The sequence below is a fragment of the Hippoglossus stenolepis genome, chromosome 22 (assembly GCF_022539355.2).
Source record: "Hippoglossus stenolepis isolate QCI-W04-F060 chromosome 22, HSTE1.2, whole genome shotgun sequence".
Classification (NCBI taxonomy): domain Eukaryota; kingdom Metazoa; phylum Chordata; class Actinopteri; order Pleuronectiformes; family Pleuronectidae; genus Hippoglossus; species Hippoglossus stenolepis.
In genome coordinates, this window is record NC_061504.1 from 16,979,436 (window position 1) to 16,996,806 (window position 17,371).

At 49.1% G+C, this 17,371-nt stretch overlaps 1 protein-coding gene across 1 annotated transcript in view; it reads left to right on the top strand.

The window, feature by feature from the left end:
• The window catches only part of LOC118102000 (laminin subunit beta-1), a 20,299-nt gene extending 2,971 nt beyond the window's left edge, over positions 1 to 17,328 (top strand). Inside the window, 31 exon segments of the mRNA XM_047338674.1 lie at positions 1,675 to 1,810; positions 3,965 to 4,038; positions 4,759 to 4,947; positions 5,052 to 5,115; positions 5,450 to 5,652; positions 5,838 to 5,958; positions 6,085 to 6,273; positions 6,704 to 6,880; positions 7,119 to 7,231; positions 7,327 to 7,406; positions 7,747 to 7,882; positions 7,969 to 8,127; positions 8,339 to 8,472; positions 8,578 to 8,698; positions 8,819 to 9,005; positions 9,097 to 9,240; positions 9,322 to 9,553; positions 9,814 to 9,977; positions 10,227 to 10,451; positions 10,557 to 10,774; positions 11,707 to 11,803; positions 14,002 to 14,371; positions 14,454 to 14,638; positions 14,803 to 15,044; positions 15,147 to 15,353; positions 15,434 to 15,578; positions 15,689 to 15,896; positions 15,991 to 16,132; positions 16,217 to 16,393; positions 16,512 to 16,671; positions 16,759 to 17,328. Of these exon segments, the coding sequence (XP_047194630.1) occupies positions 1,675 to 1,810; positions 3,965 to 4,038; positions 4,759 to 4,947; positions 5,052 to 5,115; positions 5,450 to 5,652; positions 5,838 to 5,958; positions 6,085 to 6,273; positions 6,704 to 6,880; positions 7,119 to 7,231; positions 7,327 to 7,406; positions 7,747 to 7,882; positions 7,969 to 8,127; positions 8,339 to 8,472; positions 8,578 to 8,698; positions 8,819 to 9,005; positions 9,097 to 9,240; positions 9,322 to 9,553; positions 9,814 to 9,977; positions 10,227 to 10,451; positions 10,557 to 10,774; positions 11,707 to 11,803; positions 14,002 to 14,371; positions 14,454 to 14,638; positions 14,803 to 15,044; positions 15,147 to 15,353; positions 15,434 to 15,578; positions 15,689 to 15,896; positions 15,991 to 16,132; positions 16,217 to 16,393; positions 16,512 to 16,671; positions 16,759 to 16,895 (5,136 nt within the window). The 3' untranslated portion in view covers positions 16,896 to 17,328.
• The last annotated feature ends 43 nt before the right edge of the window (positions 17,329 to 17,371 follow it).

Sequence of the window (17,371 nt, forward strand, 5' to 3'; positions counted from 1 at the left end):
TAACTGATAAATCATTTGTCAACTCATCGATCAGTCGATTCACCTGTTGGTTTATTGTGTGTCTGGGGGAATGGAGGTGACGTGCACACTGGGGGTCAACAGGGGCCCCACAACCAACATCTGAGGCCCCCAGGAGGTGAATGGTTAAATAGCACATCACCGTTCGTCTCCTGCACTGATCACAGTTTATTGATGAGACAAATTTGATCAATACACGACTTCTGAGATTAAATAAAGCACAAATTTCAAAGGCTTGGTTATGGTTGTTTTGATTTTAAACTCGGCTTTTTGTTAACTTCTCATTTGTGTTTGTGGTTTTCTCCTCTTATTGTCTGCGTGACCCACTTTCCCCAGTGGGACCATAACGATCTGACTTAATGTGTTTGCATCGTGTTTAAGTGCAACGGATAAATTCCTTTCATTTGTCTTTGCATTTAAAAAACCATGAATAAAAATGCAGGTTCAACAACTCAAGTCTGTAATGATTAAGAAAATAACAACTCAATAACTTCCCTCTGCTGCCAAAAGCAACTCAAGACAACAACAGAATCATTCAGCGACTTTATTTTCAACATCTAAACCACCAGACACAAAGTGAGTGAAGAGCAGATAACACAAAGTGGGTCAGTTCTCGGGGCAGGATATTATTACAGTGATACAAAATGCAGCGGCGCTGTCGACCTTCAACATGGCGTTTTTATGACGGTGACTTATCGCTCGTGAATTCCTGCAGGAGAGAAGCGTCTGGAAGCAGAACATCGTGATCTACGTCTCGTGACATTCATCAGGCACCAGGAGGGAAAGTGACTTTGACTCCTCACCAGCTGGATTTAGGTTTATCAGCGACAAACCAGCAGATTAACACAGAAACATTGCATTGTGTCTGTGGGAGATGTACAGTATCTGCTGCTGGGGTGGGAGTGCACACATTCCCCTCCACAATAAAAGCCCTGTGCGGCTCACAATCCGGCCCCTGTTGTGCATGTGAACCCGGGGGCGAGTGGGGGGGGGGGGTATTCTCCTTTTATCAAACACCCTTTGGCGAGTTCTGTGCGTGAATGGCGTCCTTATGAAGTCACGGACGCACTGTGGGGCCTCGCTGAGGATGAGGCAACGAGAGGAAGTCCCACTCGAGAGGCTCCGCTCCCATCTCAACACAGACATGTTTGGCCGGGACTCGTGAAACTGAGAAACTCCTCTTGTTTATCCACCCACTGAGATAATGGGAGGTTTAAGTGTGTGTGTGTGTCTGTGTGTGTGTGTGTGTGTGTGTGTGTGGACCAGAGATTGTGTACATGCCAAACCATATGGCGAGCAGACGAGGCCGTGAATACGTTATTAAACCGACACATTGACAACGTGATATATTTTCTACATAATTCATTTGAGTTCAGTTCCCACAGTGTTTCTTTTTTTTAACATGACCATCTACTGCACGGCCAAAAGTAAGTGGACGCTCCCCCCCCATCCCTTCCACCCTCTGTGGTTTCAGGAATTACACAAGACGTTGGAATTTGTTTGGTAACTTAGAAATGTTCCCTGATGGAAGCCGGGAACATTTCCCAAATGATAAACTGATGAATCAAGGAGCTCGTTTTCAGTTGTGAGCAAACGTTTGATTTGTGATTTGGAGGGAATTGACCCTTCAACCGTCTCCGACCCTCTGTCCCTCAGGAGGAGAAGAAATGTTTCGTGTGCGACTCCAGCAAGACGTTCGACGAGGAGACCAACTCCGTCAGCCACGCCGTCGAGAACGTGGTCACCACCTTCGCTCACAACCGCCTCAAAACCTGGTGGCAGTCGGAGAGCGGTGAGAGAGACACACACACACACACACACACACACACACACACACACACACACACACACGACAGAGAAGCGTGTGAGCTCCCGCTGACTCTGTTCTCATGGGAACCGAGCTAATGACAAGACGGGAGATCACAGGGCCCAATCACAGCCGGGCCTGGGAGCGGCGAGGTTTACAGGTGTGCGGATAATAAACAGATGTGTGTCATCACCTGAACGCACCGGGGCCTTTAAAGTGGGAAACAGGAAGTGTGTAATGAGACGGAGAAGCTGGAAACTTGGTTTGTCAGAATAAGTTCTGTAATTAGAGGATTTACATGAACAGGCTTCTAACATCAAGAAGTGAATTCACCTTGAATCCAGGTGTAAATCATAAAACCCTCCAGGGATCAGGAGGACGGTAAAACTCTGTCCATGTGGGAGTGACTGGATAAACACACAGTACAGTGAGTTAACAGTTTATTAGGTACGGCTGTATCCTGTCGAATAGAATTAATAGAAAAGTGTTGACAACTTATTTTGCTCTTCTTGTTTAAATTGTTTATTTAACTTTGCTGAAACTATAATCCCCTATTTCTCTAAAATGAAATATGTGTGACTAAATAAGAAATAATTCTAAAAATCTAAAACATAAACACTGCCTTATATTCAAACAGTATTTGTCTGTATGTGTGTGAACTGTACGCACATTCACACACAACACAATATAAAGTTAGAGCAGCTGTAGTTGTTGTTGTATTTCAGAGTTAAGCATCGATTAGATTCTGATTTAACTCTCAAATTAATAGGCTAATAAATAAATAGGCGTCGCTAGAATATGTTTAGTTTAAGTAAATTTCTTGACTTTGTGCAGAAAGTGACGCTCGACCACGGACGTCCCCGGTTCTGCTCGATCCTTCGCTCAGTTAAACACCAACAGCCTGTTTCCAACTTTTCCAGGAACGTTTTTTCAGGAACTTTTCTTGGAACTTCACCCAAGTTTCTCCTCAGGAACCTGATATACACTTTGCACTCAGATGCATCATGACTACTGTAAATAAACAGCGTGTGTTTAGTTTGAGTCGTTCTAACTATTGCACATAAAGTAAATCATTATAGTTGATGCTCCATTGAAAGAAAACCAATACTCGTGACATTGTTAACATTATAAATGAGCCATACAGCGTCAGGCTCTCAGACTGAGCTCCCACACTCAGACAGCACATGCACACACTGATCCTGCAGAGCGGTGGGAATCTGCCGGTGGCGTGAGTCATGGCGGCAGCGGCAGCCAGCTCTGCAGATGGCTCCAAACAGCAGGAGGCTGCAGACACACAATAGCTTTGCTTGGGATTTCCTATAATTCCCTCGCAGAAGTCGGTTCCATGTTGGTTTCAGGAGCCACTTCCCCCAGCTGCTGTTAACTTGAAGCTTCGCCGAGCTGCACAGCGTCTCACGATGACACATGTGCGATCATGTTGCCCTCTGTACGATGGTACGAGCAATAATACATGATGTACGACAATTCCCATCTTTTCTCACGTGACAGCCAATCATGTTGTGATGATGAACGTGATTATGGACATTTAACACAAGTCCTTCTTGTTTCAAAATAGGAGCCTTCTGCCTTGGAAAGGATTGTTTCTGTAACTAAATCGCTTCAGAATCTCGACACAGCTTCGAAACATCGGTGTTTAGCGTCCAATCCTCTGGTCGCGTACGATCATTTCCCTCAAAATATGATAATTTGAAGCTTCTGGTATGATACTTCAACATTTACCAGCAGATTGCTTTTGATTTGCAACCAATCTACACATGACTTGTCTTTTTCTATCCAAGATATTTTAAGCATCTTTATTGGTTTAATCTGATTTAGCTTCTCATATCTGCAAGTATGAACAATTACACACACGAGGATTCACAGAGCAACACAATCTAGGACTTCGAGTAGATTCCATTTGTGTTGGGACAGAAAAAAACCAGCCGACTTCGCTGCACAAACACAGAGAGGCGGTAAATGTGGAGCACATGTTCACGTGTGAGGATAAAGCCCATCTGGGGTCTGTTCATTTCAAACACTTAAGTCTTATGAATGGAAAGAAAGAGAGAGAGAGAGAGAGAGAGAAAGAAAGAGATTTGTCTTCACTGGTTGATTTCCTGTGTTTCCCTTCACCTGCAGGTGTGGAGAACGTGACCATCCAGCTGGACCTGGAGGCCGAGTTTCACTTCACACACCTTATCATGACCTTCAAGGTGCTGGATCCCCACACACACACACACACACCCCCCACCCCCACACACACACACACATCACAGAGATACTCTCGTACCCACGACACGGAGATAAACAGCACGGAGCAGCTGCGGCGGAGGAATGTGGGAAATGGTTCTGGTCTCTGGAGAGTGGTGGGAACCAGGGAGGAGGAGGAGGAGGAGGAGGAGGAGGAGGAGGAGGAGGAAGAGGAAGAGTTGCTGTGCAGCGTTAAGCTCAGATCTCTGTCACATGGTCGGACATGATGTTAGACAGCTGGGTTCATGCCTTTCATTGACGTAGTAGTCAAAACACACATGAGACATACTTCCTGTCCCACCCTGTTTTCAGTCAGACGACAGGAAACATCAACACGTCCAACAGCCACCACCCGTTATATATATATATATATATAAGTTTATATTTATCATGTTTAAACCATAAGTTCTCATTGTTCCAAGAGAAGTGAATCTAGATTATTAAAAATTACTTTGTTTGTTTGAATTAAAATCGACAAGTTATATTAACACAGTTTATAACTTTGCTATTTAAAAGTTGCTTTTGTTTTTTATTTAAACGTGAGTTTTAGATGTTTTGGTTTCTCTGATTCCGAAGTGATAAAAGTTAGTTTATTGAATCAAAATCTTGATTTGATGAAAACTGGAACATTGGATTCCACTGTGATTTAGATTTTAATGATGATTCTCTCAATCCGTCCGCAGACGTTTCGCCCGGCTGCCATGGTGATCGAGCGCTCGATGGACTTCGGGAAGACGTGGCAGGTTTATCGCTATTTCGCCTACGACTGCGAGTCGTCCTTCCCCGGTGTGTCGGCCGGGCCCATGGTCAAAGTGGACGACATCATATGTGACTCGCACTACTCCGACATCGAACCATCCACAGAGGGAGAGGTGGGTTTTCCCTTTTCATTCACCGTACCAGACTGAGACTGAGATTCAGATACGGACACACATGTCACTTCCTGTACAACCTTTGACCTGATTCCTTATTTCAGGTGATAATCCGCGTGCTGGACCCGGCCTTCGAGATCGAGGACCCGTACAGCGTGAGGATACAGAGTGAGTCGCTTGATTCGAGTTGCTCGGGAAAGAATTTCACATGTGGAAGCGAGTCAGCCTTTGTGCACACGCCTACACACACACACACACACACACACACACACACACACACACACACACACACACTCATGTTAAGTATGTGGTGAATGCTGTGGGTGTGTGAGGAACAGCATTGTGAAAAAATGACAAAATATCAGACCTCACATTGTGCAGATTTATTTTATTTAATTATTTTCCTCTGATTGCCTCTTTCTGTGTGTGTGTGTGCGTGTGTGTGTGTGTGTGTGTGTGTGTGTGTGTGCGTGTGTGTGTGTGTGTGTCTGTGTGCGCGCAGACATGCTGAAGATCACCAACCTCCAGGTGAAGTTCATCAAGCTCCACACGCTGGGCGACAACCTGCTCGACTCCCGCGACGAGGTGACGGAGAAGTACTACTACGCCCTCTACGACCTGGTCGTCCGGGGAAACTGCTTCTGCTACGGTCACGCCTCCGAGTGCGCCCCGATGGACGGAGCGCCGAGGAGAGCCGAGGGCATGGTACGACAGACACACACCCACGGGCAACTGACACAAGACATGACATGTCCATCATGTGATTGGCTCCGGAACAGCCACTAATTGGAGCTTTTGAGTCTGTTTGGAAAACCAGGTGATATTTGATCAGACCTGATGTTTTAAGGATGTTTCATAACGATGAGTAAATCAGTATTTTGTGTGTGTAGGTGCACGGTCGCTGTGTGTGTAACCACAACACTGAGGGATTGAACTGTGAACGCTGCACAGACTTTTACAACGATTTGCCGTGGAGACCTGCGGAGGGACGCAACACACACGCCTGCAAGAGTAAGAAGACCAACACACATCCAACTCTTTCTCTCACCTGTTAATAAACGTGTTATTCACTGTGATGAGCGGAGGATTAGAGGATTGATGTGAATCTGCGTCTGAATCTCCCTTCCTGTGTCTCAGAGTGTGAGTGTAACCGTCACTCCACCTCGTGTCACTTCGACCTGGCCGTGTTCATGACGACCGGCAACGCCAGCGGAGGCGTGTGCGACGACTGCCGACACAACACGGTCGGCCGGCAGTGCGAGCAGTGTGCGCCGTTCTTCTACCAGCACCCGGAGAGAGACCTGAGGGACCCCCATGTCTGTGAACGTACGTCACCCGGCCCCGACCTCTGACCTCCTCCTCTCTGTACTCCCAGTCTGTGCTGGTTCTCTGTGGCTCCTCCGACCAGCAGCACCTGGAGCCACTGGCTCAGTCTTTGAAGTGAGCGGCAGAAAGGAGCTGCTGTTACAACATGATTGTAGTGACGTGCTAAGTACCGGGTTTAAAGTGAAACATGGCCTCCTCCTCTTTTTACCGCCCTTCTTCTTCCCTCTGTACAAGACTCGTCTTTAAATTACAAAACTTTCTGTGCTTCTCTTTTTCTTTTTCAAACACCTGTAAATCCGTCATTAAAACGCTAAAACATGTGTCAAGCACTGATTTAAAAACAGGTGGGCTGATGGGAAGTCACCCTCATGTCATCGGCATTTAAAACCTGTATCTTTTCACACTGACGTCATGTGCTGTGTCTCCTCAGAGTGTAACTGCGACCCGACCGGGTCTCTGGAGGGCGGACTGTGTGACCCGCGCACCGACGTGGCCGCCCGGCTGATCTCAGGCCAGTGTCGGTGCAAAGGCCACGTGGAGGGCGAGCGCTGCGACCACTGCCGACAGGGACACTACGGGCTGGGCCAGGGGCCTCAGGGCTGCCTGCGTAAGTCACGACCACTAACACCCCACGAGGTTTTATTACTCCTCTCATTGGTTTTATCTGTTAAGGATCTTTGGAAGACAACTTGTGGTGATGTGTAGAATCAGACTGTGATTAAAGTGCTTGTTCCTGGTGAACGTCTGAGTGCTCGTATAGAAACACACGCTACACGCTACACGCTACACGCTACTCTCTGGACTGACGCAGCACTCGTCTCTTGCTCCTCTGTGTGTTTTGGCAGCCTGTGCCTGTAACCCGCTGGGCACTCTGCCGGGAGGAAACCCCTGTGAGTCTCACTCAGGAAAGTGCTTCTGCAAACGCCTGGTGGACGGACACAACTGTGACCAGTGTATGGTACGGATCCAAACTGTCAGCGTGACTCCGGATGCTCGTCCCAGTTAGTGTGTGTGTGTGTTTGAAATGTGTCCCCTGTGTTCCTTTGTCTCCAGCCTCAGCAGTGGGGTCTGTCCAACGACATGGACGGCTGCAGATCATGTGACTGTGACCAGGGCGGAGCTGTGGACAATAAGTAAGTTTGACAAATAAACTTCTAATAACTTTACTCTTTGATTCTGAATGAGAGGAAACGTTTCTTCATCAAACACGTTTATGAGACGCTGTTTTTTCAAGAGTATCGTGAAATCAGCTGCAGCAACATGTTGAGGAAGGTCTGACAAAGAAACAACAAAGACGAAAAACTAGTTTCAATCAAGCTGCACCAAACTCATAGACGTCCGTCCTCTAAATATGTCTGAGCCATGATTTAGTCCCTGTTCATCCACAATGTTGATTTAAGTGATTCCTGTTTATTCCTGTATCTTAACCCTCACATTGAAATGAGCTCTTGGCCGGTGTGTCCCTGTCCCCAGCTGTGACCCCCACTCAGGACAGTGCGTGTGCAGGGAGCACATGTTCGGACGCCGCTGCGATCAGGTGGAGTCCGGCTTCTACTTCATCACTCTCGATCACTACACCTACGAGGCCGAGGACGCCAAGCACGGACCCGTGAGTGTGTTTTTAACGAGCCGTGTATTAAGTGGTGGTGTGCGTTGTTCCCAGATGTGTGAATTTCATCTGTCTCTGTGCATCAGGGGGTGACGGTGGTCCAGAGACCTTACCCTCTGGACCGGAGTCCCACGTGGACCGGTATGGGATTTGTTAACGTGCCAGAAGGAGCCTACTTAGAGTTCAACATCAACAACATCCCAGATTCCATGGACTACGACATCCTGATTCGCTATGAACCTCAGGTAACACACACTCACACACAACATGTCGGTGTAACAGAAGATTTAAGAGCTTCAGAACATTTGTAATATTTCTCAAAGAAAATGATGCTGAAAAAGTTAGAAGATTTCAAAATATAATATTACAAAAATTAAATTGGTTGTAGTTACAGTTACAGTTTGAAGAGTGGAAGCTAACTTGTGTGTGTGTGTGTGTGTGTGTGTGTGTGTGCAGCTGCCAGAGCAGTGGGAGCAGGTGAACATCAGAGTCCAGCGTCCCGTCTTCAACCCTCCGAACTACATCAGTCAATGTGGGAACTCCATCCAGGCTGGAGACCAACAGGCCATCTCTCTCCCTCCTGGATCCAGGTGAGACGACGTCATAGTCTACATGTGTGTGTGTGTGTGTGTGTCTGCCGTCATCGACACGTTAACAACACGTTAACAACACGCTGTGACCCTGTTGTGTTTCAGACACGTGTTGCTGGTCAGGCCGGTTTGTTTCGAGAGAGGAATGAACTACACGATCCGTCTCAGTCTGCCGCTGTACTCGTCAGTCAGCGACGTCCAGAGCCCGTACACACTCATCGACTCCGTACGTTCAATACACACGCACGAAGAAGATAAACACTTTACTCGTCTGTTCCTTTCGAACCGGATGTGGTTTTATAACATTTTCCATCCCTCTGACCTCCTCCCCCTCTTCCTGTTTTAGTTGGTGCTGATTCCCCGGGTCAGGGAGCTGGACATGTTCCACGGCATCGACGGCGTGGGAGCGTGGGATACGTTCCAGCGCTACCGATGTCTGGAGAGCAGCCAGAGCGTCGTGAAGAGCCCGATGACCGACATCTGCAGCGACTACATCTTCAGCGTCTCTGCTCTGCTGCACAACGGAGCCATGGGTACGAGAGTCGTGCAGCTTTGATCGTCATCTTTGTCAACAACAACTTCCTCATCCCCCTTCTTCTTCTCTCCCTCATCCTCATTTCCCAGCATGCCAGTGTGACGCTCAGGGTTCGCTCAGTGCTGTGTGCGAGTCCAGCGGAGGCCAGTGTCGCTGTCGACCCAACGTCGTCGGCAGGAACTGTGACCACTGTGCCCCGGCCACATTCCTGTTCAGCCCCGCCGGCTGCAGACGTAAGTGTCGGGCGTGATCGTTCAGTTTGATGCTTATTTAATTAAACCAGTAACAAAAACATGTGATTTACACACTTCCAGCTTGCGACTGCGACCCTCGGGGCTCGGTCAGCGCCTTCTGCCACGAGGCCACCGGCCAGTGCGAGTGCGTCCCCGGGGCCACGGGTCGCCAGTGTTCCCACTGCCTGCCGGGCTTCTGGGGCTTCCCCCAGTGCCGACCCTGCCACTGTAATGGCCACAGCGAGTACTGCCACCTGCAGACCGGGGAGTGCCAGGGCTGCAGAGACTTCACCAGCGGACACCTCTGCGAGAGGTACGACCCGGTGACCAAGACGCGTTTCAGGCCTGAATTTGACCAATTCGATTATCGTACAATCTACTTCTCGGATGTTAGGAGCAGGAACTTATATAATTATCTAGTGATACGACGTCAAAAGCTTAAAGGAAACATTCCGGACATTCCCCCAGAACCAGGGTGTCATTGTGAAATCACTGACTTTACGACAGCCGCTCCCTCCAGGCGGCCTTAAACCAAAGGGATCTTCTCTGTTTAACCTTTTCCTTTGTGTCCAGGTGCCTGGACGGTTACCACGGGAACCCCGAGCTGGGCTCAGGGGGCCACTGTCGCCCCTGTATGTGCCCTGACGGCCCCCGCAGCGGACGCCAGTTTGCAGACAAATGTTACCTCCTGTCCTACACCAACCAGCTGGTGTGTGTGTGCAGCCCCGGATACAAAGGTAGATCAACACATTTGTTTTTGCGTGAGCAGGTTTATGTCGTTGTCTTCACCTCAAACACACACAAACACACACAAACACACACACACCAACACTAAACCCAAACACTTCAGTGTCCCTGTAATTAACCTGCTGACCTTTGCCTCTAAATACACAAGGAGGCGATGGTTTGTATCTTATCGTCACTGAAAACCTGTCGAGGGAAGAAATCAGCCGTTGATTTATCTCCCGTTTCTTTTCCTGAACCAGGCTCCAGATGTGACGAGTGCTCCCCCGGTTACTTCGGGAACCCCCTGGTGCCCGGCGGGGGCTGCATGCCCTGCCAGTGCAACAACAACATCGACATGCACGACCCGGGGTCCTGCGACACCCGGACGGGGGCCTGCCTCAAATGCCTGCACCACACCGACGGCTACGGATGCAAGCGCTGCAAACTGGGTTACTATGGCGACGCTGCCACGCAGAGCTGCAGGAGTGAGTCCAGCTGCTGATGTCACACCACAAACTCACTGAGTGTATTTGATCCAGCTTCTCTGTAAACCTATGTGCAGATACTGATGTATAACGTCCTCTGTGCAGAGTGCATGTGCTACAGCGTGGGAACGCTACCTCCGGCCTGTTCGTCCCCTGGCGAGTGTCAGTGTGATCAGCACACCGGTCAGTGTCCCTGCCAGCCCAACGTGGTTGGTCAGAACTGCGACCGCTGTGCCGTGGACACGTGGAACATCACCAGCGGGACGGGCTGCGAGCGCTGCGACTGCGACCCCGCCCACTCCTTCGGCTCCTCCTGCAATGAGGTGGGTCGGACTCTGTGACAACAAAACTTGGTAGAATCTTGAAGTAATTGCGTTGCGTTCACGAGACCAAAACAGTGTTGCGTAAGGTCAGTGACTTTGACCTTTGACCTCCAAAATCTGATCAGTTCAACTTTGAGTTCAGATGAATGTTTGTACGAAATTTGAAGAAATTCCTTCAAAGTGTTCCTGAGATATCGCGTTCACAGCCTGAAATCCAGCCTCCGGTCAGGAACAGGAACCTCTCAGTCCTAAACGATAGATCGACGTGATGAAGGATGTTTACGATATGTGACGGAAAAAGTGACATTTTCCCAAAGAGAAAAACGAGAGATATGTGCAACTGAGCACGACGAAGAAATGTAATTTACAGTTTGGTTCCATCTGCATCACACATCACATCCTGCAGCAGCTGCTCCACTTTCCCCTCCGTCGACACGATGTACAGCTGAAGCTCTGAACTCTCATCTCCCAGTGAGACGCTGCTGCCAAAGCTTCTATTTCACAATGAGCCAAAGTTCCCAGTGATTCACTTGGAGAGCAGCAGTGAGTCACTGTTACCGAACCAGCTAATCAACAGGATCTGGGTTTGTGTAGTTGTATTTCTGATATATGGACTCCAGCTGCATCTCAAATCTGCATGTGTGTACTCCTGCACACAGAGAACACAATGGTGCACACACACTCTCACACACACACACTCACACAAACATGTGGGTTTCTGTGTTTACTGGCTGCTTTCCATGAGAGGAAGGAAACCTCACGATACACTGTGGGATAACTGAATGTGCATTTCTCTAAGAGAAGTGAGTTGTATTTAACTTGTGTCAGCGAGTGAAAGAAAAGCTGTAAAACTGAGCAGGAGAATAAAACCTCAGCCATGTTTTGATAGTATTTTGTTGACATGTTTTTTTTTGTGTGTGTTTCTGCTGCAGGTCACGGGACAGTGCTCGTGCAAACCTGGTTTTGGCGGCAGCACGTGTCGGGAGTGCAGGGAGCTGTTCTGGGGGAATCCAGAGGTTAAATGTCACGGTACGTCACCGTTACAGTCTTAAGCTTCAGTTTTAACTCACTGTCACTTTTAATACTAGAGTTGTGTTTCATTTCAACAACGAAATGTAACGTAAACAAGGTCACTTGAATTAAAATTCAACTTTGGTGCCACCAAGTGGTTTCATCAGAAAAGACGAGGTAATTACAGTTGTAATATTCTTAAAATGAAGTTTCATTCAATGGACCGGTACCAGGAGGTGACAGGAGGATCAGGTGAGAGAGGAGAGGCTGGGGTTCCTTCAGGGGACGTGGGCGTGGCAGAGGGTGAATGAATCCACGAAGACCCAGATGTTGTCTTCAGCTGAAACAGAGTTTCCTCCTGACCACAGTTTGTGAAACATCTGGACCGAGGTCAGGTTAAAGACACAAACAGCCAGGAACAGGCCTGTTAGACCATAATAAATTATCCTGGGGTGCATGTTTAAAGATTCTTGTCCTAACACTGAAGAACACGACCTTGAGTCCTTCACTGTTTCACCCAATATGGATATGAACTCTCCAACTGCCTCAAATCTCACGGCCGCTGTTTCATTTCAACCTCCGAAGCTGGAACACTTGTCAGATGCTTCCTAACTGTGCTTTAGTTTCCTTTAGGAATACTATGGTGGGATAATATTTCATGGTACGTGATTCCCAGAGTCACAAATGGGCTTCAAGTGGGTTTTCCCCTGGTGTTTTCAAGCCAAAGCGATTTAAAAACTTCTTCGGGCTTAACAGATTTTGTCAGACAGGTGCTGAGTCTCAGTCTCAGCGGGTTTTATTGTCAGTCGGACAAACTGACGGAGCGCCCATCTGCAGAAATGCACGCCCCACAGTAGCTGGCTCGGCCCTCAGAGCAAGGTCGAGTGAGAGAGAGGGGGAGGCGGAGGGGAGGGGATCTGGGAATGACCTCTCGTTCCCTGCCCACGAGAACCAGATGTTCTTCAGAACTCCCAGGCATCCCGTTTTCGTCATGCTCCGGCACCCAGAGGAGCCAGGAATGCTGAGCTATTCCCTGAAGGTCTCTTAAGCTGCTGGACCAGCTGGACCTCTCCTCCTATATGCACAGATGACACACTGATGCACGGGGAGTCTGGGCGCTGTGGCCTCCTCACAGGGAAACGTGTGGGCGTCATGAGCAGCTATGAGTTAACGTATTGTTAACGAAGCCTCTTAAAGCTGCTGCAACAGCTGAGAAGATGTAAAATGTAGATATTCAAAACTAATCCACGATTTACGAGGGGAGCGTCAGTGTCTCTGGTATGTGGGTGTTGTCGTGAGGCACTTTCTCTGAAACAAGCCCATAACCACCACGTTTGTTCTGTGCGTGTGTTTCCAAACACGGGCGAGATATTTCTACATGACGAAAAACAAGAGTTCCAGCCCAACCCTCACCCCCTGCTCCATAAATCACACTTAACACAATGCAGCAGCACTGGTGGTGGAAACCCACAAACTCTGCATTCCTTCGTCCTGACTCACTCTGAACAACATCCTTCTTCTTCTCTGGGGAGCAGTGGACGGGCCCGGGGGTCAGCGTGACCGTCCTGCTCGTCTTCATGGATAACTTCATTTACTGGAGGAGCTGGAGCTCGTTTTCAAACGAGTTATTTCCCTGAGGAGACTTTACGAGTATCAGGTTCCTTAAGACAACACAGCACATGATGTTTGTTGTTCTTTATTAAGAGTCTGTTCTATGAGCCGGATTCTAGAAAATAAACTTTTGTTATTCTTATTTTAATAATAACTGTTTCCAGTTGTCAGTTATGAAGCACGAAGAGGCCTCACATAACCTTAGAATGAAAAGTTACACCTCTCATCTAAATTTATATTGTATAATCACAATTGTGCTTTTAGTTCTAAATGACGAAGTTGGAGAAGAGTCAGAAACACGAATTTGAACATATACAACACGTCCCTGGTTTCAGGAATACCTGGAGTTATTTTATATTTCCTGGATTATCTCCCTGACTTCCCTAAAGCTCAGGAGGCAGAACAGGTCGTCCACTAACTAGAGAGTCGGCGGTTTGATCCCCATTCTGTGTGCTGAAGTGTCCTTGGGGAAGATACTGAACCCCACATGGCCCCTGATGGCTGTGCCGGCAGAGCATGAGTGACAGATGCACTGTATGAATGTGTGTTAATGGATGAACTGTAAAGTCTTGAATACAGAGCATCTCCTCTCTGTGTGTTTCCAGCCTGTGACTGTGAACCTCGGGGAATCTCCAGTGAACAGTGTCACCGCGCCACCGGTCAGTGCACCTGCGTCGAGGGCGTCTCCGGCCCACGCTGCGACGAGTGCGCCCGAGGCTCCACGGGCGAGTTCCCCGAATGTGAACCCTGCCACCAGTGCTTCGCCACCTGGGACACCGTGGTCGGCGAGCTGACCAATCAGACCCGACGTCTGGAGGACCAGGTGACGGAGCTGCAGACCAGCGGGGTGACGGAGCCGTACAAAGAGTTGATCGGCAGCCTGGAGAGAAACTCCAAGGCCGTGAGAGAGATAGTGGAGAGCAACCCTGCAGCCGTGAAGCTGGAGCAGACCCAGGATCTCATGCACCACATCACGTATGTACAGAAACACACAGAGACGCACAGAGAGACACATGATGTACAAACCCTTCATTACTTCTTCATCGTGTGTCTACAGCGGTTTGATGTCCTACCTGAACGGAAAGCTCAACACCACGGAGGAGACCTTGAACCTTCTCCACAATGACGCCAACTCCACCGACGTAAACTTGGACGCACTGACGGAGGAGGCCAACCAGCTGGAGCTGAGCGTCCAGGACCTGAGGCAGCAGGTGTACGACGCCAAGAACGCCAACCTCCAGGGTGAGGAATCAAACTGTAGGACGGAGACAATGTGCTTCATCCATATTAATGACTTTCTGACCCTTTTATCTAATTAATGATTTAAACAGATTTAAAGTTAATCGAATGGAAATCAGCTGCATATTCTCTTCTCTGACTTCATCGTGGCCTCTGTGTGTTTTCAGGTGCCATGGACACCATCACAGAAGCTCACACGCAGTCTACGATGGCGGAGCGCCGCGCCAACACCTCCACCAGCGACCCTGGAAACACGGTGGAAGAGTCGGCCGCGGTACGGAAAGCCACAGAGGACAAACTGAGCAGCGGCCAGAAGGAGTTTGACCGCAAGCACCAAAGAAACTCGCAGAAGCTGGAGAAACTGTCCAAGGAGCTGGAGAAATTTGACCTGTCACCACTTAGTGAGAAGGTGAGAAACATCAGGGGACCAGAGAAACCACAACTCAAATACACAACCACAACACATCCTTCAAAGAATATTAAGAGAACCTCAACGTCTCTTTCTCTGCAGACGTGTGGCGGTGCAGCTGATGATGACGGCTGCTCTGGCTCGTCCTGCGGCGGGTTGGGTTGTGTCGGCGAGGACGGAGCTCCTCAGTGCGGAGGAGAAGGATGCGAAGGCATCGTCACAACCTCCCAAACTGCTCTCAAATCAGCCAAGGACCTGGACCGGGATATCTTAGCAGCTATGCAGGAGGTGGACAAGCTCTCCAGGCTGGTGAGTGAACATTTTAGTGCAGCTAATGCAGAGTAACAGAGGATGCACATGGGGAGATCACTGATTCTGGTTGTGGTCAGGTGTGGGAAGCAAACATCCGGGCAAATGAGGCCAAGGGGAACGCGATGGAGGTGCTGATCAAATCCAACCGGAGCAAGGAGCGGGTGGAGCAGAGCAACGAGCAGCTCCGCAACCTCATCAAAGAGATACGAGACCTCCTCACCAGTGAGCGCACCACACAACTCTCTGTCCACATCCTAGGACGTACAGAACTAACATGGATGAGATATTATTCAATATTTAAAAAACTGTATTTGCTTCTGATAATGATCCAGATGAGAAGGCAGATGTTTCGGTGATCGAGATGGTGGCCAACGAGGTGATGGCTCTGAAGATGCCGACCTCGACGGAGAAGCTGCACGAGCTGACGAATGAGATCAGGGAGAAGGTCGGCACCCTGACCAGCGTGGAGAGCATCCTGACTCAGAGCGCTGAGGACATCCAGGTCGCAGAGAACCTGCTGAAGCAGGCCAAGGCCGCCAGGTAACACACAGAGACACACTGTGAGGGAGGAGGAGGACATTTCTGTCCAAGGACGGAGTCATGAATACACATGTTCACTCTGTCTGTCCACTAGTGAAGAGGCGTCCAACATGAAGGACACAGCAGATGTAGTGAAGGCGGCGCTGGACGAGTCCGAGCGCGCTCAGGGCATCGCCATGGACGCCATCCAGCTGGCCCAGAACAACACTAAAGGAACCCTGGACCTGCTGATCTCTGTGAGTTTCACCTCCGAGCTCTGAGGTCACCACACAGCGCGGATGCAGAGGCTCAATGTGTGTGTGTGTGTGTGTGTCTCTCAGGTGGAGTCGGAGACAGCCTCCACGGAGCTGAAGCTCAGTAACACCACCGGACGCCTGGTTCAGCTGGAGAGGGAGGTCGGCCTGCTGAGACAAAACAACCTGGAAGTGAACCGGCTGTCGGAGACGGCCGAAAGGGTCGGAGACCAGGCCAGACAGGAAGCAGACGAGGCCCAGAAGGTCTCACACACACACACACACTCACACTCACACACACACTTGAATTTGGGGTAAGGAGCAGCAGCACACACATGCTGCCGTCAGCCCTGTGACGCTCTGTGTGTGTTTGTGTGTGAAGGAGTTCGACTCGGAGGTGAAAGATAAGCTGGAGAAGGTGGAGGACCTGGTGGAGGACAAAGGGGAGACGGTGCTGCAGGCGAGGAGGCGAGCAGACGAGCTGCAGCAGGAGGCCAAAGAGCTGCTCACTCAGAGCAGCGACCAGCTGCAGAGACTCGGAGGTAAGACGATCATCAACCTGCCGTGTTTTCGTACTGCTTCTACTTTCTCTACTTCTCTCCACGTCTGCTGTGATCCTGTGTTTTCAGAGTTGGAAAGTTCCTACGAGGAAAACCAGCGCATCCTGGAGGCCAAAGCCGCGGAGCTGGTGGAGCTGGAGCAAATCGTCCGCAAGGTCCTGGAGGAGATCAGCTACAAAGTGACTCTGTACAGCACCTGCCTGTGAGGACCCACGTCCCAGCGCCTCAAACCGCTCGGACTGGGACCTGAACACAAACAAATACTGCTCCCACATAAATAACATGTTTTTTAACCGTCAGGACCAAACACTGTTCAGATGTTGTGATTGTGTCAGAGGCTGAACACCTCGATGTGACGGACAGCTGCGCCAAGAAGTATTTTAACAATGGAGACAAGCTGCCAAAGAGGAAAGAAGAAAACCACTGAAAGCCAACGAGACCTCAGTGCTAGAAACTAAGCAGAAGTATTTACCAGTGTAAGCTACTACAACCTATGTATTTAAATATATGACTGAACCTTTGTGAGAAATATTAAAGTTTTATAGGTATAAGCCCAAAGATATGTAACATTGACGGGACCAAAGTTAATTTGTGGAAAAGTGACTATGAACACGTAATAAAATTTGATTTGAATATAAATGTACTGGTGGTTTCTTTTTGTTGGACGGTAGAAAACACCTGG